Source organism: Canis lupus, chromosome 37, assembly GCF_003254725.2.
Source record: "Canis lupus dingo isolate Sandy chromosome 37, ASM325472v2, whole genome shotgun sequence".
NCBI classification, from domain to species: Eukaryota; Metazoa; Chordata; class Mammalia; order Carnivora; family Canidae; genus Canis; species Canis lupus.
The window spans coordinates 18597235-18622500 of NC_064279.1; the positions used below are offsets into that span (position 1 = coordinate 18597235).

The following is a 25266-nucleotide window of genomic DNA, read 5'->3' on the forward strand; positions in this document are numbered from 1 at the left end:
CATTCTCCCAGAAGCAACAATTCATATACAGACGCAGGAAGCATTTAAGGGTGTCCCATTCAGTCAGCTCAAAAGGTAACGCTTTGGCTCTTGTCTACAATACTTATGCCAACTCAAGGTGAGCACTTCATACCTGCCCAGCCAGTGTAAACAGTGCTATCCCGAGGGTCTGCCGACTTTAGGCCCCTCTCCATTTGCTGAAGAAGCTCTCGAATCTTATTGTTTAAGCGTTGTGAGAACTCAGGAGTCAGCTGTAGATATTAAAGGGAAAACAAATATCAAAAAATATGGACCACTCAACTTGCTGGACTACAGGCTATCAAAAATAGGAGAGCACTTCCTTTCCACTTAAACCACTTCTTCTGCCTGGGGAAACTGGACAAATTAATAAAACCTAAAAGGGCTATGACATTTTCCTACTCAATGCAAGAAACGTTCTTTAACTTAAATGTTCTACATAAGATTTATAATTAAATACTAAAATAGACTGCTGATGAAAAGGTGGCATGCAGTAATTCCCATCTAATAGGGAGCATCTCTTATTTAAATCGATATTTTTTATTATAATAAAAGTCATCTTAATAAATTCAGCACAAATCAGAAGATGTTCACTGTTTTCCAGCCATTCAAGAGGCAGCAATGATAATTCCCTAATGATAATTCATTATTGCTTTAGTTATTTAAAAAAAATGAGGGTCAACGTTCCTAAAAATCCACTTGCAAAAAACGGATAAACAAATTTTAAAAATTGTACAAGTAGCAGAAGAAAGTCAAAATAAATTCATGGATATCAGGGGCCGTGGGCAGAGTGGAGAGAACATCAGACCTAGCATCAAGAAACCCAGGCCTGCACAGTGCCTAGCCGAGAAGTGAGGGGCTTCATCAATACTGTCCAATGAATGAGGCTGAGTGCTCTTAGCTCTCAGCACCTGCTATTAGCTGAGTGCTCTCACTCTACTCATAACTTCTTTATGCTTCAGTTACCTTTATAAAGTCAGGATAATAACACCTGCCCCACCAACGTCAAAAGGTACTCTGAGGATCAAATGAGATCATTTACATCCGGAGATGTAACTGTTAGTACTGTTACAATTTTAAGCAGTCCAGGGGTCTATAACAAGTAATAATTTGGATATGGATTAAAAAGCCTATGAAGGTTGGGGCTGTGGGGGTAGTGACATCCATACGGAGGCCCACCAACGCACTGTTATGCATCCTAAAGGCTACTGAAAAATATTTTGCAAGTTCTGTATACCCTGAATCATGAAGTGTCATAAAAAGTCACTTTAATGTATCCCTCAACAATTTTAGGAACCTGCTATAATTCCCAGACTTGGATTTTGCAAAGCAGTAAAATTTCAAAACAGTGTTGGGGAATATTACATGGGCACAAACATTTTATTTCACCCTGCAAACCTGATTATAAAAACTACTACCTGTTAACATAATCTCCTTTTTTTAAAAAGGGTTAACATAATCTCATTTTTTAAAAAGGGCATCTTAAGCCTGAAAAAAGAAAGCAGGTTGTGTCAGAATTATTATAAAAGATATTAAATTTTACTTCTGAAGAGCATCTCTGATAAGGCAAATCAAACTATCAACCAAATCTGGACTGATTCTGAAACACCACAATGATCCCTTATTTCACACTCTGAAGAAGAAACCAGACTGTCTGACGGACACACTCCCATTATTTAATAATTTCTGCCAAGAGGTGAAGGTTTCAATAAGTCTTGAAAATACATTTAGGAAGATAAAACGTACTTCAATATTAATATAAAAGGTCTATGAATCTCAACTAGATAGAAGAGTATATCTACATGAGAACATGTCATCTTCTGTTCATAGATCATGGATAATTTATCATCTTGCCGGGCCTTACTCTGAGACCCAGAATGAGAACACCTCAGCCTCAGGAACAGAAGTTACTTTCTATTTGTCACATAATTGCATTTAATAAAGGTGACCTGCCTTAGAATACTGATTGCTTGTGGCAGACCACAAAATTATTCAAACTCTAGCAATAATTTGCAGAGTCTCCAAAAGCCCTTTTTTTTTTTTTTATGATAGATGCCAGAAAACACTCCTTACTCAACGTCTGTGTTAACCAATTAAGGAGGACAGATCTCTAGGGTCTGAACCTTGATGTTCAACACTAAACAATTTTAGAACTGGTATGCTAGTTTCTTTCTGGAATTGGTCCCAAACCATGTGTTAGGTAATAAATTACTTTGTTATTTTTGGAACAGAGTTTAAATTCTTGAATATCTTTTTTTCTCCCTTGGAAATGGTTAAATTTGTAAAAGCATTTAATTTATAAACAGCCTGAATAGTGAGCTTATTTTATTGAAGGCGTCTGTCATTAGGATAAACCCTCAGGCATGCTCTCTTTGCCAAGTAAGCATGAAACAGCAGGTCTCCCTCCAACAAGACCGGACAAAATACTTCAGCTTTAGGGTCTACAGAGCTGGACAGAACACAGGGCCAAATGGCCAAAAGGAAGCCATATGACATCAAGATCATTCTAAGAAGCTTTGCTTAGGTGGTTCAAGTTTGGTCTTTAAAAAAAAAAAAAAAAAAAAAATCAGGGGCACCTGGGTGTCTCAGTCAGTTAAGCATCCAACTGTTTCGGCCCAGGTCATGATCTTCTGGTTGTGGGACTGAGCCCCAAGTCTGTGCTCAGTGTGGAGTCTGCTTCAGAGTCTCTCTCTCTCTCAAATAAATAAATAAATAAAATCTCTAAAAAAAAAAAAAAAATCAGACTATAGATTCACACACACTTTGGCACCCTTCTATCCTACAACTCTTCTCCATCTCTTTCATCCTCCTACTTGCATTACTGATGTAAAATGAATCCATCGTGACAAATGTTTCAAGGGAAGAACCAAAAGAGCCACACATCAAGTTAACTTGGCAGGTAGGAGAGCTCTGAGGCCATTTAGGGCTCACGAGAAATGCTTTTCGTATGGCGAGTCTAGTAGATATAAACTGGTAGAACTAAAAAAAAATTAAATTGAAAAAATGTGTGTGCACTTCAAAGAGGTCACTCTTCTGACCTAACACACTCTAGAATTTCTCAGCTGGGTATTCTTAGAAAGAACTGCATCTCCTCTTGATTAGGTTCACTCAAAGAGGCATGAGAAAACACAGGCCTGGGGGATGTTACAATCAGCTTCTCTTTTGCTCAGTGCTTTACAAATAACATGATTAAAATAAAATAAATAAAATAAAATAATAAAATAAAATAATAAAATAAAAATAAATTAATTAAAAATTACAAAATTACAAAATAAAATAAAAATAAAATAAAAATAAAATAAATAAAATAAAATAAAATAAAAATAAAATTAAAAATTACAAAATTACAAAATAAAATAAAAATTAAAATAAAAATAAAATAAAAAATTAAAGTAAAATATATAAAAAATAAAATAAATAAAATAAAAAATAAAAGAAAGTAACAATAAAAAATTAAAATAAAAAATTAAGTTGAATTAAAAAATTAAAATAAAAAATAATAAAATAAATAAAAAATAAAATAAATAAAACAAAAAAATAAAAAAGTAAAATAAAATAAAATAACACTGTTACTCCCTCCCGCCCCCCCCAGCTGTGGGGATGTCCTGCAAAAAGTGGCAACACTAGGGCGATTTTCAGGCCTGTGTCCCCACATTGTAACTTAGCACTTTGAGCTTAACGCTGCCTTTACCGCGCATCCCAGCTTCTTGCTGTCCTCGTTTACCTGCCCAGGTTCCTACACACACCTAAGGCAGGAACAGGGGACATCCCACCGGGCCTGCTCTCCTCTCTTTCAACTGATCCCCAAAAAAAAAAAAAAAAAAAAAAAAAAAACCACAATTGCATAGAAAAAAAAAAAGACACATTCGCCAATTTTTAGGCTCTAAGTGCTCAATGACGGAGCCCCTGTCCACGAGGACTGTGCTCGAGTCGCAGAGCCGGCCCCGTGGCTGGCAGCGGCATCTCGCGATAACACGCGACCTAAGGGGGACGCTGCTCCCTTCCTCCTCTCCACGCTAGGCCCCGGGGGCAGGGATGCGGGCGCGGGTATCCCCCACTCACCCGCCCGGCACAATCAAAGTAGCTTTCGGCCAGGGATTTGTTAAAATCGGCGTACGGATTCGGGAAGGCCCTTTGAGCCATGACGCCGGAGGCGAGCCTGCAGAGCGGAGGGAAGGAAGCGGCGGGGCAGAGCCCGGGGCCTCGGCGGAGCAGCGCGCGGGCGGGGAGGCTCGGACCCAGGGCCCACGGCGGCGCGGCTGCCGGGAAGCTGCACCTCCGCGAGCAGGCCGCCGGGGCCCAGCGCGCGCCGCGGAACAGGGACCCCGTGCGGCGGCCTCGGCTCTGCTCCCCGGACGCGGAGCAGCGAGCCGCCCGCACGCCCGGCCACGCCTCGGCCTCTCACGCAGCGGCCTCGGACGCCGGCAGCCGCCACGCTTTCACCGCCCACTTCCTGCCAGCCGGACCAATCAGGAGCGCCCACTCCCCGGAGCCCCGCCCCCTTCCCATGTACCGTTTGTTAAAGAGACAGTAGCGTGATGTCGAAAGGGTTGGCCCGGGTGCTTCCTCCCGGGGGGCGGGGGGCGGGGGCGGGGGCGGGGATGGGCATCCGTGCCAAGTATTCCCGTACCTTTCTTCTCTTTTAATTCTTTTTTTTTTTTTTTTTTTAAAAAAGAAAAACTAATTCAAGTGCAGATGATTCATTAGAATTAGGAATTTATCTGGAGAGCAACAACAACAAAAAAGGCTGCTTCGGGGCCTGAACATACTCCTATTTCTACTGCTCGGACTGAATGAAATCCGGGAGGATGATGTGTCTGCAGAGACCTTCCAGACTTTGTCTTTTGCTTCCGGAAAAGCAAAAGGGAAGAAAATAAACAAAACACCATTGCCAGCATTAGCAGCTTGGAGGACAAAAAACCAAAAACAAAAACAAAAACAGGGTATATTGAAGAGCTGCGTCCTGGGTCCCTTGGAGACAGTGATGACAATTCGCCCTCCAGGGCCCCCGAGGCCGAGCTGTGAATGGCCAAGGGCAACCGAAACTTCAAGGAAAATGCATGAAAACACAAGACTCCAGAAGTCAGATCTGCTCCTTGGCCTCAGGTGGGCCCTGATGCTGTGTCTACCTGAATCCTTGGCTACCTGAACATGGACCTGCAGTGACCAAGTCCAACAGAGCAGGATATCCGCAACATTGAAGTTCAATGTTTAAGTCTCCAGTGTCTGAAAATCAGTCCTTTCCTTTACAATTAACTCCCACCGGGTACATATTAATCCCAGTCTGTGGCTGAGAGAATCCTGGAATGCAGTTAAAAAAAGAGTTACTGTCTCTACTCTTTTTCCTTCCTCTTGTTTCAGTGAAGGACTCGGGGCATCAAACATGGAATTCCCAGAGCGCTCGCTTGGTTAAGCATTTGCCTTTGGCTTAGGTCATGACCTCAGGGTCCTGGGATGGAGGCCCAGGTAGGCCTTCCTGCTCAGCCAGACCTGCTTCCCCACTCCTGCTATCTCTGTCACTATTTCTATCTCTCTCTCTCAAATAATAAGTGAAATCTTAAAACAACAAAAACAACAACAAAAAAACCCATTCAACCGGTGAAGCTCAATCCCCACCTCCACCCCCACCTTGGCCTGAAATTGTCCCTTTGTGGCTGCCCTCTCACAGTCTACATCTGACTCCCCCCCCTTTGCTTTTTTCTAAACTATAGCCTTCTAAGACATTTGTTAGCGCTTTCACCCAATTCATGAAGATTTAGTAGAGGCCCTCAGTGAATCTCCGATTGGTACTCTTCCCATTTTAATAGATGGATGTGTGGTAGAGCAACTCATAAGAAAGAAGAGGAAAAGGACTGAGAGGCATTTTATCAATTAATTTTCTTTAATTATTAATGGCTTGCTATCAGTTTATCTCGTTCACAGTCTTTATGAGCAATTAGCATCAGTGCGGCATTTAAGTAGATTAATGACTACTAGAGGGAGAGAGGCGACCAAGACAGTAGATTGTGCTTGAGCAGAAATAAAAGACGAATGGAAGGGGGAAGATGGAAAAAGAGTAAGTAGAAGAGTAAGATGGAAAGAAGAAAGGAGCATCTTGAAGGAAAGGAGCATTCTTTGATCTTCGGTCAGCTTGCAAGGCAGCCTCCCAAGGATCTTAGAAGGTAAATGGAAAATGCAATGAAAAAGTGTAAGGGTTTTCGCTCTCAGCACTATTGAGAGTTGGAAAGGGATGTTTCTTTGCTGGGGGAGCAAAGACCATTCTGTCCATTAGAGTGTGTTTAGCAGCATCCCCAGCCCCTGCCCACTGGGTGCCAGTAGCACCCAACTCCCATGTGGTATGACCAAAAATGTTTGCAGTTGTTGCCAAATGCCAAATATCCCTTGTGGGGAGGAGGAGAGCAACAAATTGCCCCTGGCTTGTGAACATTGAGATAGCGTGACCAACAACTTTTAGTAAGATTCGGCAACTGTCTAAATAATTCCAGTGTCCTCCTCGTTGAAGATTTGGCTTGCTCAAATAATGTGCAGAAAGAAATTCAGGAAGAACCTGGGGAAGGAGGTTTTTGTTGTATGGGCTTCTGTATTTAAATCTCAGGTGCAGAAATGAACTAATTATACTCCTTGGTTTTTCATATAACATTATCGGTGTATTCGTATAACATTATCGGTCTATTTTAATTTTTCTCTTAATGCCCAGTTCCCACCCAGTCTTCTCCTCCAGAAGGCAATCACCACAATATGTTTAATTTATAGATCTTTGGAAAATATATCATGAATACTTGTAATAAGTGGAATAGTGCTACAAATACTCCAGAGCTTGTGACCTAGGTCTGTGTTGCTCTGCGTACAGTTGGTTGTTTTAGTTAATGTGTAATATTTTCATAGTAGAACTCCACCTCATTTTACTTATCCTTCCCCCCGAGGATGGGCATTGTTTCTCACTTCCACATCACAAATAACCGGCCAGGTATAGCCAGGCACATGTTTTCAGAAGGATCTGGATGTGAGTATTCCTGAGATGAACACTGCAGGCCACCCTCATCTGCCATTTGGCTTTCCGCACTTTCGGTCCCCCCGTAGTCAGCCTTGCTCTGGACGCAGAGGGTTCTCCTTATGAGGAATCATCAGAAGGTCATTAATAGCCTAACTCTACCTCACGACGTCTGCATCATTCTCACCTCATCTCACCACGTGGGCCTTTTGTCATCTCACATCATCACAAGAAGAGGGAGCATCAGTACAATATAATACAAGAAAAGATTTTGACGTAGAGAAACCACATTCACATAACTTTATTATATTTTTATAACTCCTCTATTATTAGTTACTGCTGTTAACCTCTTACTGTGCTTAAGTTATAAATTAAACTTGATCCTAGGTATATATGCCTAGGGAAAAAAATATGTAATATATGTAGGATTCGGAGCTACCTGTGGTTTGAGGCATCCACCGGGGATTTTGGAACGAATCTTCCACAGGTAAGGGTGGACTACTGTACCCAAAAGTAGATTGCTGGATCAAAGGACATCTTATCTTTGGTTTCCCTTGTCCCTTTAGAATACTTTCCAGAACTATTGGACTAGTTTATTTCCCCTCCAATAGTATCTAATCGTTTCTGTCATTCCCATGTCCTCTCCAACACTGGTTATTATCTAATGTTCTAGTTTTCGCAGTTCTAATGGGCAACGTGGACATATCATTGATGGTTAAACTTTCAGTATTTTTGTTGCTGAGGATGTTGAGCTTTGCTTGTTAGACATCTGGCCTTTCTCTGAGATTTACTGGCTCATATCCTTTGGCCATTTTTCTATCGGGTATTGCGTTATTTTCTTGTTGATTTGCAGGAGTTGTTTTTGTTTTTTGCCTGTGCGTGGGGGGAGCAAGTTATTATAGATATTAATCTTTTTCTGCCTTAGATGTTGCAGAATCTCTTCTGGTCTGTTAGCTTATTCGAGGGTATCCTTCCTTGTACCATAATTCTTCATTTTAATGCAGTTAAACTCATCCAACTTTGACATTGTGATTTGAGGATTTAGCTTCATGTCCAAAAAAGTCTTTATCTACTCCTAGGCTGCAAAGATGGCTTTCTGCATTTTATTTTATCATCTTTTTAAGTTTACATTTAGGTCTGTAGCCTCTTTGGAGTTTGAATATAGCATAAGGCATGGATCCAGACTTATTTTGGGGAGGGTACAGAATTGTTTTGAAGGTTCAGATATAGTCAAAGTATGAGCAAGTTCTCTCTTTGTTAGTCAGAAGAACCCATAGATCTGAAATACTAGAAATTATGTAAAACCCATTTCTTTTGTTTTGTTTCATTTTGTTAGAGAAGCAACCCAAAGAATTTCTCCTTAGTTCTGGCTCAAAAGAAAAATACTTGACGTAGACATACTTGTATTAGTCTTCTAGGACTGTCATAACAAAGGATAGCCAGATTGGGTGGCTTGAACGACAAAAGTTGATTTTCTCACAGTTCCGGAGGTTGGATATCTGAGATACAGGTGCTGGCAGGGTTGATTTCTTCCTCTTCTTTTTAGATTTTATTTATTTTTTTCATGAGAGACACAGAGGGAGAAGCAGAGACATAGGCAGAGGGAGAAGCAGGCTCCATGCAGGGAGCCTGACGTGGGACTCGATCCCCAGACCTCGGGAGCATGCCCTGGGCCGAAGGCAAACACTCAACTGCTGAGCCATCCAGGCTTATTAGGGTTGATTTCTTCTGAAGCCTCTTTAGCTTGCACATGGCTGTCTTCTCCCTGTGTCTTTGCGTGATCTCTGTGTGTCTGTTTCCTAATCTCTTCTTGTAAGGACACCAGTCATAATGGATTAGTACCCAGCAGAATGACCTCATTTCACCTTTACTACATTCTTGAAGAACCCATATCTCCAAGTATAGCCACACGCTGAGGTACTGGCAGTTAGGCCTTCAACATATGCATGTATGGGAGGGGGGCACAATTCTGCCCATAACAGTACTATTTTCATCTGTGGCTATGGTGGCTGAACACATTTATGGTCAATAGAGTTTTGATTGTTGATGATTTTTCAAAGCCCATTCCATCTTTTTATAAATTTAGAATAATTTTTTTTGGAAAAAATATTAGAGTTTTACTTCTTTCATTTTGTAAATGTACCTTGTGTAAACTCTCAGGAAATACTCATTGTATTATTGCTTTTAGAACAGAATACCTCTAGAAATCTGGTAAGGTCTATATTAAACTGAGAAAATGGGTATGATCTGAGAGCTCTTTAGTTTTGTTCTGATATCTTAGTTTCAAAATGTTACAGTGTATACTAGTTACAAAGAAGGTCAAAAGCATAATCAGTGAAATATGTTTATTTTTCTCTTCATTTCATCTTATTGTTTTTCCCTCCCTCAGTGTGTTATCCTTGTCTGTAAGGTCCTCATTGGTCATGGCACATCTGTATTCCAGCTTGTGGGAAGGTCGGTTAAACACAGGGGTGCACTTGCCTTCAGCCCCAGGCCCGGGAGTGGAAACCAAAACTTCTACATTATTCCACTGATGAGGATTTAGTCACTTTGGCACGCCCAGCTGTCCAGAAGGCTGTGAAATCAAGTCTTTTGCTGAGCTGCTGAGTGTCCAGTCACAAAGAAAGAAGGAAGACTGATTTTGGTGGCCAGTTGGTGGCTCCAGTGCATAATGGCAGTTCTAGTAACTGCTACTATGTGTCTGCTATCAAAGGGGCAACAGCTTATCTTTCTGTTGATGTTACCTTTCCCTCTGACCTCCTAGCAACCACACCTTCTGTTTCCTCCCACAATTTCCCTAGAGCTTTCTTGGCAACTAGGTCATTGAGAGAGAAGGTCTCTCTTTTTTCTATAATCTATAGTCTTTTTTTGATAGTCTGTTTTTTTCTATAGTCTCTCTCTTTTTACTCTTCTTTTTTTAAGATTTTATTTATTTATTCATGAGAGACAGAGAGAGAGGCGGAGACATAGGCAGAGGGAGAAGCAGGCCCCCCACTGCAGCAAGCCCAATGCAGAACTTGATCCCAGGACCCTGGAATCATGACCTGAGCCAAAGTGAGATGCTTAACCACTGAGCCACCCAGATGCCCCTCTGTCTCTTTTTTCTAGAAAATTCTCCCCTTCACAAAACAAAACATACACACAAAATTAGGCATATAGCTGTTACTTTTTCCGCTTTTCTCCTTAGTATTGCATGTGTTGTGGAGAGTACCCTATTTCCTTTCCAGCCCTAAGAAGCATAAAGCAAGAGTTATCTAAGCTTAAGTTTAAAAGCACCATGCTGTTGGTTTAACATCCAGCTGGGACTTTTTAATACTGAAGCAATTTTCTATTTCATTCATAGTGGAGAATTCATGGATTGACAGGAGCTATTGCCAGTGAAGGAAACAAGAGCATAAACACACACACACACACACCCTACACACTACGGTACACTTTTAATTTTCCAGAGATAGTATTTCCTATGGTGCTGGCAACATTTCCTCCCTCCCTTGTCAGGACCATTATTAGTGTGCTGACAGATTCTTTTCTCTAAATGTACCTGCTGGGCAAGAGCCGCTTTCATGTGAAACACAGGTATGCTGGGGTTTTCTTAGATTAAAGACTGTGAGTACAGAAAGTTGGTAAAAAGTGTACAGACATTTAAACTGTCTTTTCCTCTCTGTACTTAATGTTTGAGAAGGGATCTTGATCAACTCTGTTAGCACACATCTTTACAAGCAAAATGAAAAACAGGATTCGTCCTCTGTTGTTGGAAGTATGTACCTACATTGCATTGTTAAAATACATAGGTCTCCATTTCTCTATATGCTTAAAATGCATAATGAAGGTAGAAATGGAAAGCGTCCCTTACCAGAGCAACCTTCTTGCAGCAATGAATCATTAATCAGGAGGATTACATTTTCTTCCACCCCCAGTCAACCATATAAAACTCACCTATGGAATGGAGATGATGTATTGCCAAAGGCCCATAAAATATTGTCCCATTTTGAGGTGTTTTTTTGGCATATCGGGCAGTCCTACTTCCTGGCAGGGGAAAGTCACCAACAGAGAGACACTGTGGCTCATATTGTCTCTCTTTTAAGCTTCAGAATTGCCTCGCAGCAGGTCCTTTTCAGTTATTTAAAAGAGAAACTTCAAAATTTTCTGACTTGCCCGGTAGCCACGTTTTTTGTACTTCTTTTTTCCCTTTCTATTTGCCATGAGAGACAAGAGTTCAAATGCACAGGCGAGTAACTATGTGAGAAGTTTAGTTTATAATAAGAGGTGGGCAAAGCTGCTCCTATAGAGCACTATGAATTCAGCACTGTAACTTAGATCTGGAAGGAAACTTCAAGAATTCAGCTACTGCCATATAGGATCATCTGGAAGGGATCACACAACAGGTCAGCCTGTGACCCTGGTACCAATGGAAGGGGCTGCGACAGGGTCTATAGCTGCAGGGAGGAGCTGGCTCCTTTGCCATCCTCCCAACCCCTGGGTTGAGCCTTGAATTTGAGTCCAGGGCTGTTCTCAAGGTCAGCTGAGAAAGCAAGGATCAGATTCTCAGGCTGAATTTTCTGCCCTCTGAGGGACAGGACTTGGAGTCCAAGGAGCTATACAAAACTTTTTCCCTGGGTAACTTCAAGTTCTTGAGCAGTAATTCTGATGTACCACTGTGGGGGCTTATTAACAATACAGATTTTCAGACTTCACTACTGGAGATTGTGATTCAGGAGGTTCAGGTTCAATATGCATTTTAAAATCTCTATATATGATTGTCTTTCTGACTAAAGTTTGAAAAATAGCTGAGAGAGAGAGAGAGAGTCTTGAATACAAAAACTATGGTGCTAAATGGTAACAAGTATACTCTATGAGTACCATGGCCTCCAGTTTATGTCTGACTCATCATAGCCCTAAGTATTTCCTGGCTACTGTTAAAAAAACAAAACAAAAGAAAAAGAGAAAAGAAAGGAAAGAGAAATGTCCATTTACTCTAACCTGTCACAACCTCTACTTATGGGTAACGATTTCACCTGAGATCCTTCCAGAAAAGGAGCTTCATACTTCTTTTGTCAATCAGGGTTTTTAATATCCTCATAACTTCTAGTAGTGCTTTCTTAGAGCTAACCTAAATATCTCTCAACCAGAAGTTTAAACGTGTTTAGAGCAAGGTGGAGAACAACTAGTCAGAACAAGTCTTTTTACCTTTTGAAACTTTAATCTGCTTTCCTTCAGGCAGAATAATTCCACTTTACACCTTCTCATCATGGGGCCTAACTCAGAGCCTTTAGTAAAGCCTTGACCATCACTCCAGGGGCCAGGCAGGGTAGTGCTGAGGGTTGCCTTTTCATCTTTTCAACAGTGTCTTTGGGATCCCTGGGTGGCTCAGTAGTTTGACGCCTGCCGTCAGCCCAGGGCGTGATCCTGGAGACCCGGGATCGAGTCCCGCGTCGGGCTCCCTGCATGGAGCCTGCTTCTTCCTCTGCCTGTGTCTCTGCCTCTCTCTCTCTCTATGTGTGTGTGTCCCTCATGAATAAATAAATAAAATCTTTAAAAAAACAAAAAAATTAAAAATTAAAAAGTAAACTGTCTTTGAAGAGCATCAAATGACTGGCTATTTTGAGGAGTACAAGAGCCTAGTCCCCTTGATTCAATCTGCGATCTCTCTGAAGGGGCATCCTAAACCCCAAACTGCCCATGCCATAGGTCGGGTCCTCTGTGGCAACTGCGTTGTGATCAGCTTCTCCAATGGCTTGGGCTGCCCCTTCTCCTTTACTGCCCTTATTCTTGAGGGTACTTGGCAATAATCTCCTACATGCAGCCTCTCTATTGGGTCAGTTTCAAGGAGTCAGGCTTAAGGTAGGACCTATGACTGTCTTCGCTTGCTTTCATCCTTCCTCTGTAAATGAATCCTACACTATATACACACACTCACAGAGCACATTGAAGCTCATCTTGCCTCTACCAGCAATTTCTGGAAATGAAGTTTAATTTAAGTATATTCTTAACTTCCTACCCTCTCATGTGCTTAAAGAATCTATACATTGCTTTCTCAGAGGACCTACTGAATGACACGCCACTCTGCATGCCTTTCATGTGGCTCTAGCTGAAGTGTTCCCCCTTCCCTGCTTGCTTATGGTCACTTTTTTCTTCCACTCTGCCCTTAGCCATTTAGATATTCAGCAGGAGGATTTGCACTCTGGTGTCTTACAAGTAGTTGATACAAATGATAGGTGGATCCTGCTATATAACAGATTCAATTTGAGTCACCTGAATGTTGTGGCAGCTCCATAATTATACATGGGAGTGGCTCAGGCAGCTGTCTCATGGGGTGGGACGCAGAATGGGATTGTCTGAACCTGCATTTGCAAAACACTTCACATAAGAAAGAAAAAGCATCAGTTGTGCATATTAAGTTATGAGGTTGGTGGAAATTGTGCTGTGTTCCAACAAGCCACCTCTTGGCACTGGCATTCTTTGACTAACTTGCCGTCTTTGGGTTTAAGCTATTCTTAGGTGTTGTTTAGTACATTGTGAGTCTAGCCCACCACCCCCTCACCCCCAGCCCCTTTTAAAGCTAAGTCTGATTTCCCTTTTTTTTTTTTAAGTTTTCTTTCCTCCACAGTTTGTCTTTCTTCATTCAAGAGTTTGGATAGTAAATTTACCTTTACACATGTTTGTGCTCACAGCTATATGTATCAATTTGTAAAAAGCCAAATGGAGAACAGTTTAGCATCAGTGAAATGTCAGGAAAATGCCCCAAAGGCACCAATGCAATACTGGAGTTTCAAATTTTGAGAATGGAATTAGGCCACTAAATCAGTTTTCCTGCCTATGTCAGGGACCATAGGGATATGTCCTAGTTCTTTAAAAAAAAAAAAGGGCATCTGAACCTCACTCAGTATAACTCACAGGTCTTTGTTAGGGACCTGTGGGAAACCTTTGGACTTGAAACTAATTGAATCTACATTGAAATGGCCTTTTCCTTTCTTTATTAAATATCTGATTTGCTCTACAACCTTTTTCTCTGACTTGCTTGCATTATTCTTTTTTAGCTGCACAAATTGGCTATTCTCCAAGGTTGAAAGGGAAGAAAGAAAAAGAAAAGAAAAGATCAGGACTGAATTATACTGTTTGTTAGATCATGAGTATAACTTTCCCCTTTGTGTTAGAGGAAAGGACACACCTCCTCTGATTTAGTGGGGAGATGAGCCAGTTGTCAGTGTAAAGTATTATTATAATGTTTCCAGTGCCATAGTTAGAGCAAAAACATCCTTTCTGTTTGAAAAGTGAGGAAGGATGGCAACATATGTCTGGGCTCATCATTATCATTCAGACCCATACCATGAAAACTCTGTCTCTGATTGCAGGCTGAATTTGCTCATGACCACATTTCTTTTCCAGGGCTTGACAGACTGTGGTTTTCTAACCATCTTCTTATTAGCATGCTGTCGGTTCTCTCTATCTACTCCTGCTGCACCTGCTGTGGTAGTGATTGTTTTGTGTGTATAGGTACCATTGCCTTGAGAGATTAAGGGTGCATTGTGAGCAGAACTAAACCAATGGATTTATCAGTGTACAAATTCCACCCAGTTTTTTGAACAATAACTGAAGCTTTTCTCTTTGGAAAGTAATATTTCTCTTTGGGATTTCTGGGTTTAAAACACATTTACAACTGTACTTGTATCCCCTTTCCCACTCCATTATGCCTTTACTTTTTAATTTATTTTTCAAAAAGATTTTATTTACTTATTTGATAGAGAGAGTGAGCAAAAGCATGAGCTGAGGGGAGAGGCAGAGGGAGATGGAGAAGCAGGCTCTCCGCTGAGCAAGGAAACCAATTCCTGACTCAATCCCAAAACCCTGGGATCAGGACCTGAGCAGAAGGAAGACACTTAATTGACTGAGCCACAGAGGCACCCCTTGCCTTTTTATTTATAATCACATCTCATAGCCAGAGAAGTGGTAGAAAGGTTTATTTTTATATCTATAGGGAAAAAAGTGTTACTTTTTTTCCCAAGTAAGGTTACTGAGATTTTTCTAACAAATATAAGGGATCAGTGGACTGCAGATTCATACTTTTCATGTGTACTTTACTTTTGTACACATCTGGGAAATTAAAGTTGCAATAGATTATTAAGGATTATTGCAATTTGTTCATTGGGGAGCTTAGTAAGAAAATTACTTACTATTTTAACATTTGAAAAATTATTTGGTCTACACTGCAAATTTATAGATGGTGAGAAAGCTTATCTTTAAGGTCCAGAACAGGGCAAACAGCCTTGAAGAAGGAAAGCTTTAATTTGATTACCTTTTAGGACTGAAGAGTATCCCAGGGTTAAAGAGGAAAGGGGTTTTCCCTTTTGTCTCCCAGCACCTACCTTTAGTTTGCTTTGAAGAATGAGATGTTCAACTGCTGCTGATTTTGTTTTGAATTTCTGGCTAGAGAGCTTTTTAGAGGATGGATTAAATCTCTTGGGTACAGTATAGGCAGAGGTGTGTTGTCACTGGTTTACTCCCTGATGCATCTCAGGAATGAATGCTTTCCTCTCTGCATGTTGACTTTACACCAGTGGAGAAACCCAGAAACAGGGCTGCTCCACTTTCATGTGTGCATGAGAGAAAAACATCCTTCCCTGGTATATCTATCAACTAACACTTTGACATCTCTCTTTTGGAGGTCATAGGATCAAGTACATAAATATTAGGTAAGGAGCAATCAAAGATAGGGAAATCTAGTTGAAGCCAGAATCATAAAATGAGGAGAGAGAGAGCCATAAACCAGTCACAGGACCACCTCAGTTATACTTGCCTTTCCCCTTGCTATCCTAAGAATGAAAGGAAGCCAGGAAGGCAGGCAGGAAGGAAGCAATGAAAGGAGGCTAGGAAAGGAAAGGTGAAGGGGGAGGAAATGAAAGAAAGAAGGAGGAAGAGAAAGAGAGAAAGAGAAATTTTACTTTATATATAGTCTTGCTTCAACTGTTATGAGCACTCTGTTATGTCACCATATAACATTATCAGCATTGTTCTGCTTCCCAGAACACTATTTAGGGAACCTCTTAGAGCTGGAGCCTGGTTGATAGCAGTAATACTCTTGAAAATGATGGAGATATTTGTATGTCTATAGACCTACGTCTGACCCACAAACCGTCCCCAACATACATTATAATTGTGCGTAACCCCTCCTCCTCTCTCCTGCACAGCCATGCTGAGTTTCTCTATGTGGGTTGACGTGACTTTAGTAGATCAATCTCAGCATTGGTTACACGAGAGAATTTTCTGTCTAATACATGCATATGACTTTAATACATAAATCCAGAATTAGATCCCAGGTGATTTTACAATAGCATTTTAATGGAAGAATTGAACATTTAAAAATGATGCACGTTAACATCAAAATTCACCCACCTCATTCTGAACTCCTGTTCTAGTGGTGCAGTCAAGTGTACTGCAACTGCAGAGAGTTCCCGGATACTTGCAGGAGGTAGTGGGGACATGGGGAAGGTCATTTAATGGCCTAATTGATGATGACAGGATACATCAAATGTTAAAAGAGAGTCTCTGTCCTTTCATTGGTGAACTATGACCATGATTGCCCAAAGCTGGATTCCTTAGAAAATTGAAAGTGGGGTGGTTCGATTTTTTACTGTCAAACCACCATCTACAATTTGAGCCTCACAGTACACATGTACACAATGAATTTGTTGGCCTGTTCATGTAATTCTTGAGAAGCTTACTTTACACTTTTTCCTGTGTGTGTGAAATAAGAATGTTGTCTATTGAGCCTTAGCTTGTGAGTCCAATTCTGTTTCTACCTCAGAAATCCCGTAAGACCACTCCATGGTCTCTGGATTCCTTATCTACAAGATGAGGAATGTTGTCAATGCAAAGCTGGAAAAAATCCTCTTGAGGGCTGTGATGCTCTGGACTAGGACACTTTATAATGTTTCCAGGGAGCTAATTTCTGGAAGCCATTAGTCAGTTGATAAACAAATGCTTTTGATGTGAAGGTTTGAATTGTGTATTGGCAGGAATTGTTTGAATAATTGACTTGAATGAGTTTAATTGGTTATAAGGGAGTGCTTTGTTTCTTTGGATGATGTAATTACTGCCTGTGTTGGGTTCCTGCAGGAAGGATTTAAATGCTGGATGATGTATCTCAATTGCATTGATTGTACTAGTGTGCATTTGATGTCTCTGGATTTGTTCAGTTCTCCCTGGTGGTCTGAGTATCCTGTGACAATGGGCAGTTACCATCTTGCTATCACCATCAAGTAACCATGTCTCCACCAGTTTCCCCATAAAAAAAAAAAAAAATGTAGGATCACCTCAGCACATCTGTGAACACTGGGGATTGAGGATGCCTGTCTCCTAGAGGAATCTTTTTCTGGGGGCTGTATTTCAGTTGGAAGACCAGGGCTTCCCTCCAGCTTATTATCCTGAAGAATAGTCCCACCATTCCACTCTCTCAGTTCTATCGCCTTAACTAGGCAAGAGCTTCAGTGAAGATGTAAGCATGGTGGTAATAAAGCTGGCAAGAGTACAACTGAGTCCCTGGCAGTAACCAACGCTGTGGGTGGGGAGTGGCTGGTGATCAAAAACCTGGTGGCAGAACTGAAGCCAACACAGTTGACTGTTATGAATTTAAGTTGAGGCCATCCTAATATACCAACTGACAAGAGTTAGGCATTACTCTTATTCCAGAATTCTCCCTCGATGCTATACCATTTTATGACTATATCACATTCCTCATTTGGAAGTCTGAAAATATATTCTAACCAATACCAGGATTTGATCACTAAAGAGCTTCTAGATGTAGTTGTATGGTTCAATGACCCACAGCTTTCTTTTTTTTTCTTTACATATAGAGAAGTAGAAGTTCCAAAAGGTTAAATTAATTGCCATCATCCTCTAGCAAGTCACTATAGAAGTCAGACATAGTACAGCTATCATAATGGATAGTGGGCAATTTCTTTTCTTTTTTAGGAAATGCAAATGAAAGCCTTTCATAACACCGAAGTTTGATCATCTGCAGAAAATAACTTTTAATGTGTTTGGATGTGTGTAGAGAAGTGTAGAGGATATCTGCCTTCTTCACCCCACCATAAAGCCCAGAGGGCCACTTGTCACAAACAATCTAGTAGAGGATATCTTGTTTCTGGCCTTCCTTGATACAACTTTTAGGATTATATGCTCAGGATAGGTAGTAAGAGAATACGGAAGTCAAATTACCAATAAATATAATAAAAGGAGAGGTTTCTCTGTTTTGGAGTTCTTAAGCTTTTTTGTGTTTTGACTGCCTTGGCTTGTCACTCCTCTTCATAATAATATTTTTAAAATAAAGTACAAAGGATTCGAAGAAAACAAATCACATTGAAATATAGTTATCAAAATAATTTAGAAATTGCACTAGAGTAATATATGTGCTTTTTATTAACACATTAAAAAACAGAATCTAGCAGCTGGCTTAACAATCATCATAAATCTGAAGTAATGATATATACGCTATTTCAGTATTTCTGCAAAAAACTACAATAAGAAATAAAAAAAATCATTAAATTCCTTTGAATTCTATTTACAGACCCTTGTCTGTGGGTTCAAGATTGTCTTCTTCTGGTGGGTTTTCAAGTCATATTCCATCACTTGCTTGTCTGAGATGGTGTTCAAATAGGTTTTTCAAATAGGAGGCAAACTGGTGGCTTCATTGGAGAATTGTGTGAAGTACAGAAGATTGTAATAAGAACACAGGCTGGGTGAGCTCTAGATCAAATTATAAAGTAAAGTGGGGTTTGTTTTTGTTTTTGTTTTTGTTATTTTGGTCTCGTTTACCAGTTTTTCTACATAATCTTCCTCCAAGTCAGGGCTCAATGCTTTTGAGTGATACGAATAATTCAATTAGATTTAATTGTTAGTGACAATGCTTTCAACTTTACATGGATATTAAGTGTGAATATTTACATAGGGTCTACAGGGATATGGCACTATTAAATCCAAAGGAATCCACTGGCAACCATGGATTTGAGGGTTCTTTTTCGGCACTGGGATAGATGGGTAAAGGAATATTTTTGTTATTTACTGATACCTTCCCTTCACCTTATGGTTGACTGTTTCTCCCGCCCACTCATAAGCCAGTGGTAGGTTTTATTTGGCAAACAGAGGAAGTAGTTCTTTTTCACTTTGCTCTTGATTCTACTTATCCTGGCAGTAACATTTCCCTAGGGGCAGGCAAATACTCTTTCAAGTTGAACATCTCATTTGCAGCGCTGTCATTTGAAGTGATAGTCATTTGTAGTTTGTAGAGGAATGATTTCATTCATATGAGTGAACAGATGGGTTAATAAAGCTGTCTGAAGTTGTAACCTGGTTCACAAGCTATTTCAGGGACATCCATCATGGTGTCACAATGCTGGATGCTGAACTACCAATAGTCTATTAGATTATAAGCACCTTGAAAACCAGGGTTAAATCTCACCTAAACCAAGTTTGTATTAACACAGTGTAGAGAGGTATGCTTTCCCTCTAGGCTGTAAGAAATAAAGGTGGTGCAGTGTATGTTGCTGTCATGGAGCATAAAGAAAGTATTTAAGCTATGACAATAAATGCATTTTATAAAAAAGAACTAAAAGCAGTTTTGTGCTATTTTCTTCTAAATGTGTTTTCTTTATTTCCTAACTTCTCTAACTATAAAATGGCTTTGTCACCTTGAAAGAAATGATCACATAAATGCAAACACACTTTTTTTTTTTAAATTTTGATTTTTTTAATAGATTTATTTTCTAGAGAGAGCACAGAGGGGAGAGGCAGAGGGAGAGGGAGAGAGAGAGAATCTCACACAGACTTCCCACCGAGTGCAGGGCCCTACAACGTGGGGCTCAATCTCAAGACCCTCAGATCATAACCTAAGCCAAAATCAAGGTGACACTTAACTGACTGTACTACCCAGGTGCCCCGCAAATACCCTTTTTAAAGAATTGAGATTCTGTGAGTTTTAGGTGAAAGGATCCTTATTTTTTTTTTTAAGGATCCTTTTAAATTTGATTTTTGAATTGCGTTTCCAAGCTTTCTTACTTTTTGTAGTGAGTTTAGTTTTGTCTTATGCTTCATCACAGTGGCACTGAGATTTGTTTTGAAGCCACATCAGAAGGAAGATAGGGAAGACAGTGATGAGAGGCTGCTGTTTTGCCGGACCCTTGCTCGGCTCAACTGTCAGAGTGCACATGGCATGACCACTGATGCTTGTTAGCATAAGGGCAATGGATCAGCCCTGGCTCCAGCATTAGGATAACTCGAGGAGCTTTTAAAACATACCAATTAAATCTGAGCCTCTGGGGGTGGGGCTGGGCCTTCGGTATGTACTAAAAGCACTCTAGGTGGTTTTCATGTGCAGCCAGCGTTGAGAATTATTGGTAAAATGGATGTGGGCATCAATCTATGAACGTAATGGGCAAGAAGTAGAACTTAAATTATTTTGTATTCCTAATCTCAATTTTGCTGTTCACCTCATTTTTTCTTCCAGTTTACTCAACTCTACAGTTCTGAGTTCTTACATCGTCCAAAATTTGGGGGAACAGAGGAGCCTCTCTTTATAGGTCATCAGTCCACTGAGGTTACCTTTGGGTGGTAACCCAAAGGTATCACACTGGCATCACACTGGCAGGGGTCTGGTGGTGTTGGGTGGTGTGACTTGCTTAGAACACTGGCGTCTTTCTGTGATGTGCTACATCCAGACACCAGGACTAGGGCTAAGAGGAGCCACAAAACTCAGTATTACATGAATCATCTTCCAATGGGACATTTAAAAAATCTGAATTAATGTGAAAAAATCCATGATGAAGAATACAGCAAAATTTTAAAGAAAGACAGGATCTGTGCACCTTCCATCATCAGCCCTCTTCCTAGTGGGAAATACGATCTTTCTCTCAACAGCGTACTTTCTTCCTGCATGTCCTTTCTGGTTGAGGAAAATCTCATTTAAGCCAAGCAAAATTCTTTTGCCTTCATGGGTTCCTGTTTCACTTGCCTATTTGATAGGAGGAGTATTTTCTCGTATACTTGCCCCCAAAATGGATTTGACTTTTGGAAGCAAAAAATATGAAGAAAAGTATTTAGCAAGCAACTTCCATTCCTCTCCCCCCCCCAATTTATCACATCTCTCTTTTTTGTCACTGAGCGCAGAATGCACTACTTGAGGTATGTGTGAGTGTGTGTGTGAGTGTGTGTGTAGGTGTGTATGTGTGTGTTTGTTGGGGGCAGAATAAGGTAGCATAGGTTGTCTCTCTCTCCCTTGTTCCCTTCTTTCCCCTCGCCCTCCTATCCTTTCCTTCCCTTCTACAGACAAATTGGTAGGCAACACAAAACATTTTTATTATTTCTCAAAAATTCAGATCTTTGTTGTCACCAAAGTGCCCTGTCCCCTACACCAAGTACTTCTTGGAATGTATCTTATTTCATTTTTTTCCCCAGAAAGCTCAACCCAACAGGTTAGCTCCGATGCACCAGAAGAGTCCACGGCATCTGCTGTTTTCTTAGGTGATATGATTTGCTGGAGAAAATGTCTACATTTCCCATACAAATTTTGCTGTTTGAGGAATTTTATTTTATCTTATTTTTTTAAAAAAGATTATTAATTTATTTATTTATTGGAGACACACACACAGAGAGAGAGAGAGAGAGAGAGAGAGAGAGAGAGAGACAGAAAAACAGGAGGCAGAGGAAGAAGCAGGCTCCATGCAGGGAGTCTGATGTGGGACTCGATTCCGGGTCTCCAGGATCACACCCTGGGCTGAAGGCGGCGCTAAACCGCTAAGCCACCAGGGCTGCCCAATTCTATCTTATTTTTTTTAAAAAATATTTTATGTATGTATTCATAAGAGACACACAGAGAGAGGCAGAGACATAGGCAGGGGGAGAAGTAGGTTCCCTGAGGGGAGTTCGACATGGGACTCGATCCTAGGACCCAGGAGCATGCCTTGAGCCAAAGGCACTCAACCACGGAGCACCCAGATGCCCCTATTTGAGGAATTTTAAAAAACTGTGTAAGTCTCTGTGTTCAGAGCCCTTTGTGGAAACCAGCCCTTTATTGGTCTTTCAGAATAACTTCAAGGTCTAGGAAGAGCCACCATCTTCATATTTCCCACTTCTATTCCCTGGGTGTTCTTGAATAAAACCTTCTTCTTGGGCCATAAATAAGAGCCATGTAGGAATTAACTCAGGCAAACTGAATCCTCTCAAGATGCCCCTGTGCAGGAATGTCTGAACTTTGGCAGTTCATCTATCTTGGCTTTAATTAAGCTCGACTTCTCTCATTTTCTCAGACTCAACATCTGATTCCTCAGTAAACCTTGTCAGCTCTGACTCAGAATAAATCCTGAATCCTTTCAGCTTTCACCAGCTCTACTGTCATCACCCTGGTCCCAATCAGCATGATCTTCCCCCTGGATAACTGCAGTAGCTTCCTAACTGGTTGTGGGTCGGAGCCGTGAATACTTATCTGTATGCATACTCTTCCCTTCTTCTTGGGCACACCACTTGCCTACATTTCCCAGGGCTGCGGCACCCAGATGGAGCTGTACGGCTGGTTCTCACCTTTAGAATGAGAGAGGGTGATGTCCTTCTCCTTAGGTGGGGGAGTGTCACCCATCCCACATTCCTCCTCTTTCCATTGTCCAGCTGAATAGAGAGAAGAAACCCGAGGACCTTGGGGGGAGAGCAGGGCCCCAAAGTGGAAGGCCTGGAGTTCTGAATTATTGTTTGGGTTAGAATCATCACATTGACCTGCGCTGAGCTTCACGTGAGTAAGAAATAAGCTTACTATGCAGATAGCTGCATCGCTCTGTGTCCTACCTTCCCTGCAGCATTTTTCCTGGTTACCCCATTCAGTATTCAACTATCCTCCCCTGCTCATCTTTCTTCATAGAGCTTATCACCATTTAGTACTATATGGGATTTGCTGCTTTTGTTTTCTGCCTAAGACAACTGTTCTTATTCTGAACAACTGGCCTGTTTTTATCAAATAAGGAATGAGAGTCTTGTAACTGATAATATGTCCCCTAAAAAAAACAAAAAACAAAAAACAAAAACAAAACAAAAAACAACTAGCTTCCAGTAAGCACAGGAAAATTTGTGTGAGATCTAATTGCAGAGCTGTATACTCTTTCTGATTTTGTCTATTTGGTCTTCATTACCTTTCACTCTGATTTAAAATAAAAAAAAATACTGTTTTATATCTACTTTTGTTCTAAATCTTTGTTGAGGCAGGTTATAGATCAAGAAAAATCTATCTTTGTACCTCCAATGTCAGGAAAATTTGTACGCAAAGAAGTTGTTAAAAAGGAGTTTAATAAATGTAATAAAAATATTCTTAAAAACCTACATTAAAAAACCCCTACATTCTATTCATTTTGTGAGATTTATACCTTTTTATTGTAAAAATAATTTTTTCACATGGATACAAGTCGATTTATGTCAACATATATTGATTTGGTTTGAACGTTTTTGGATGTATTTCAAGAGAAGGAAGAGAAAAAAGAAAAGAACAAAACAAGCCCATTCTAAAGGGAGGTCATGGGGTGAACACATGGGAAGTGGAGGAAGGGAGAGGAGAACCCAGAAAGGATGTGGAAGCTCTACACTTTCTCCAGACTTGGCCCTATATGTCTCTTTATCTGGTTGCTGATATGTATCCTTTATCATATCCTTTAAAAAACTGGGAGATGTAAAAACAAATCATAATTAACAAATAAAGGAAGTCATAGTTCCAGTCTGGATGGTGCATCTTGCTTCCCTCTTGCCCTGCACCTTCACAGTCTTGTGGCTTTCACCTTAGTCTGATAAGACCCCACAATTTCGTTGAGGGCCTCCATTCCCATCTCTGCCCCTCCAGCAACTGAGTGATGAACAGTAATCCATGCTTGCTTTCCACACTAAAACAAGGTGGGGGTTGGATTAGCTCATTGTTCCTTAAGGGTACATTCAGCCTAAGGGACCTGAAGAACTTTTATAAACTACTATTTCCAGGAACCCTGAAATTCTGATTTCTTTTATTTGAGTAAAATAAGTAGTTTTATTCAAAATCATTTTGTAGTGTCATGAGTATTTGGACATGAGACCCACATACTAATATATGTTTAAAGAGCTCTTCGTGTGATTCCTTTGTGCAGCCAGAGTCAAGGCAATTGGTCTTGCTGCGTTCCCTCCCAGCATTGAAATCCTGTGATGGAGTAGATTTAGGTCTTTCTTTCTTTCTTTCTTTCTTTCTTTCTTTCTTTCTTTCTTTCTTTCTTTCTTTCTTTCTTTCTTCTTTCTTTCTTTCTTTCTTTCTTTCTTTCTTTCTTTCTTTCTTCTTTCTTTCTTTTTTCTTTCTTTCTTTCTTTTTCTTCTTTCAAGTTTTTTTTTTCAATTCCAGTTAGTTAACACACAGTATAATATTAGTTTCACTAATATGTTCACCCTATGACCTCCCTTTAGTGAAGGAGTAGAATTCATCATTTATCTACAACACCCAGTGCTCATCACAAGTGCCCTCCTTTTTATTTAATTAATTAATTATTTATTTATTTAAAGATTTTATTTATTTATTCATGAGAGACAGAGAGAGACAGAGGCAGAGACACAGGCAGAGGGAGAAGCAGGCTCCATGCAGGGAACCTGACATGGGACTCAATTCTGGGACTCCAGGATCATGCCCTGGGCCAAAGGTGGCGCCAAACCGGTGAGCCACCCAGGCTGCCCCACAAGTGCCCTCCTTGATGCCCATTACCCATTTAACCCATTCTACCCACCCCCCACTTCCCCTCCAGCATAGGTCTTTCTAATTCTATAGACAATGAAGTCAGAAGCTCTAAGGATGACATCCACACCTCTGGGACGTTATAAGACATGCTGCCACTAGATGGCACAGGCAATTCTTGAGATGGAGGAGATTCTGGTAATTTGGAATTTTGCTTTCCCTGTGCGGTATACTTGAGACACCTAGCTTTGGGAGCTTTGTGGGGACATGACACTTTAGTTCCTTTCCCTGAGCTAGAAGCCCAGAAGGTGCAGCTGTTTTGCTTGACAAGTTGATAGAGAGAGACTCATTAAATACACGTTCTATCGTCTGAAGGGAGAAAGAACGCGAACCTCTGCATAAATATTAGCTCACATTTTTCTTATTCTTTCCAGCAGGCATGTGCTTCTTTCTTCTTTTCTGCATTTGTCCTCTCTTTCTCTGCTGTGTTCTCTCTTTCCCCTTCTCTCTCCTCTTTTCTTGGTTTCTGCCTCTTGTCGCTATTTAC

General features: G+C 40.6%; 2 protein-coding genes across 5 annotated transcripts in view; one reads left to right on the top strand and one right to left on the bottom strand.

Moving 5' to 3' along the window:
- Nucleotides 1-4418, bottom strand: part of LANCL1 (LanC like glutathione S-transferase 1) — a 37158-nt gene extending 32740 nt beyond the window's left edge. Inside the window, exons 1-2 of one of the 2 annotated variants that reach the window (XM_025441639.3) lie at nucleotides 4081-4418; nucleotides 134-251 (exon numbers count right to left, since the gene is read on the bottom strand). In XM_025441639.3, the coding sequence (XP_025297424.1) occupies nucleotides 134-251; nucleotides 4081-4161 (199 nt within the window). In that variant the 5' untranslated portion in view covers nucleotides 4162-4418. Of the gene's footprint in view, nucleotides 1-133; nucleotides 252-2594; nucleotides 2714-4080 lie in introns of those variants that run through there. The other variant, XM_035711027.2, reaches the window with a different exon arrangement.
- Nucleotides 1-25266, top strand: part of CPS1 (carbamoyl-phosphate synthase 1) — a 354353-nt gene that overhangs the window by 168070 nt on the left and 161017 nt on the right. The window lies entirely within an intron of this gene.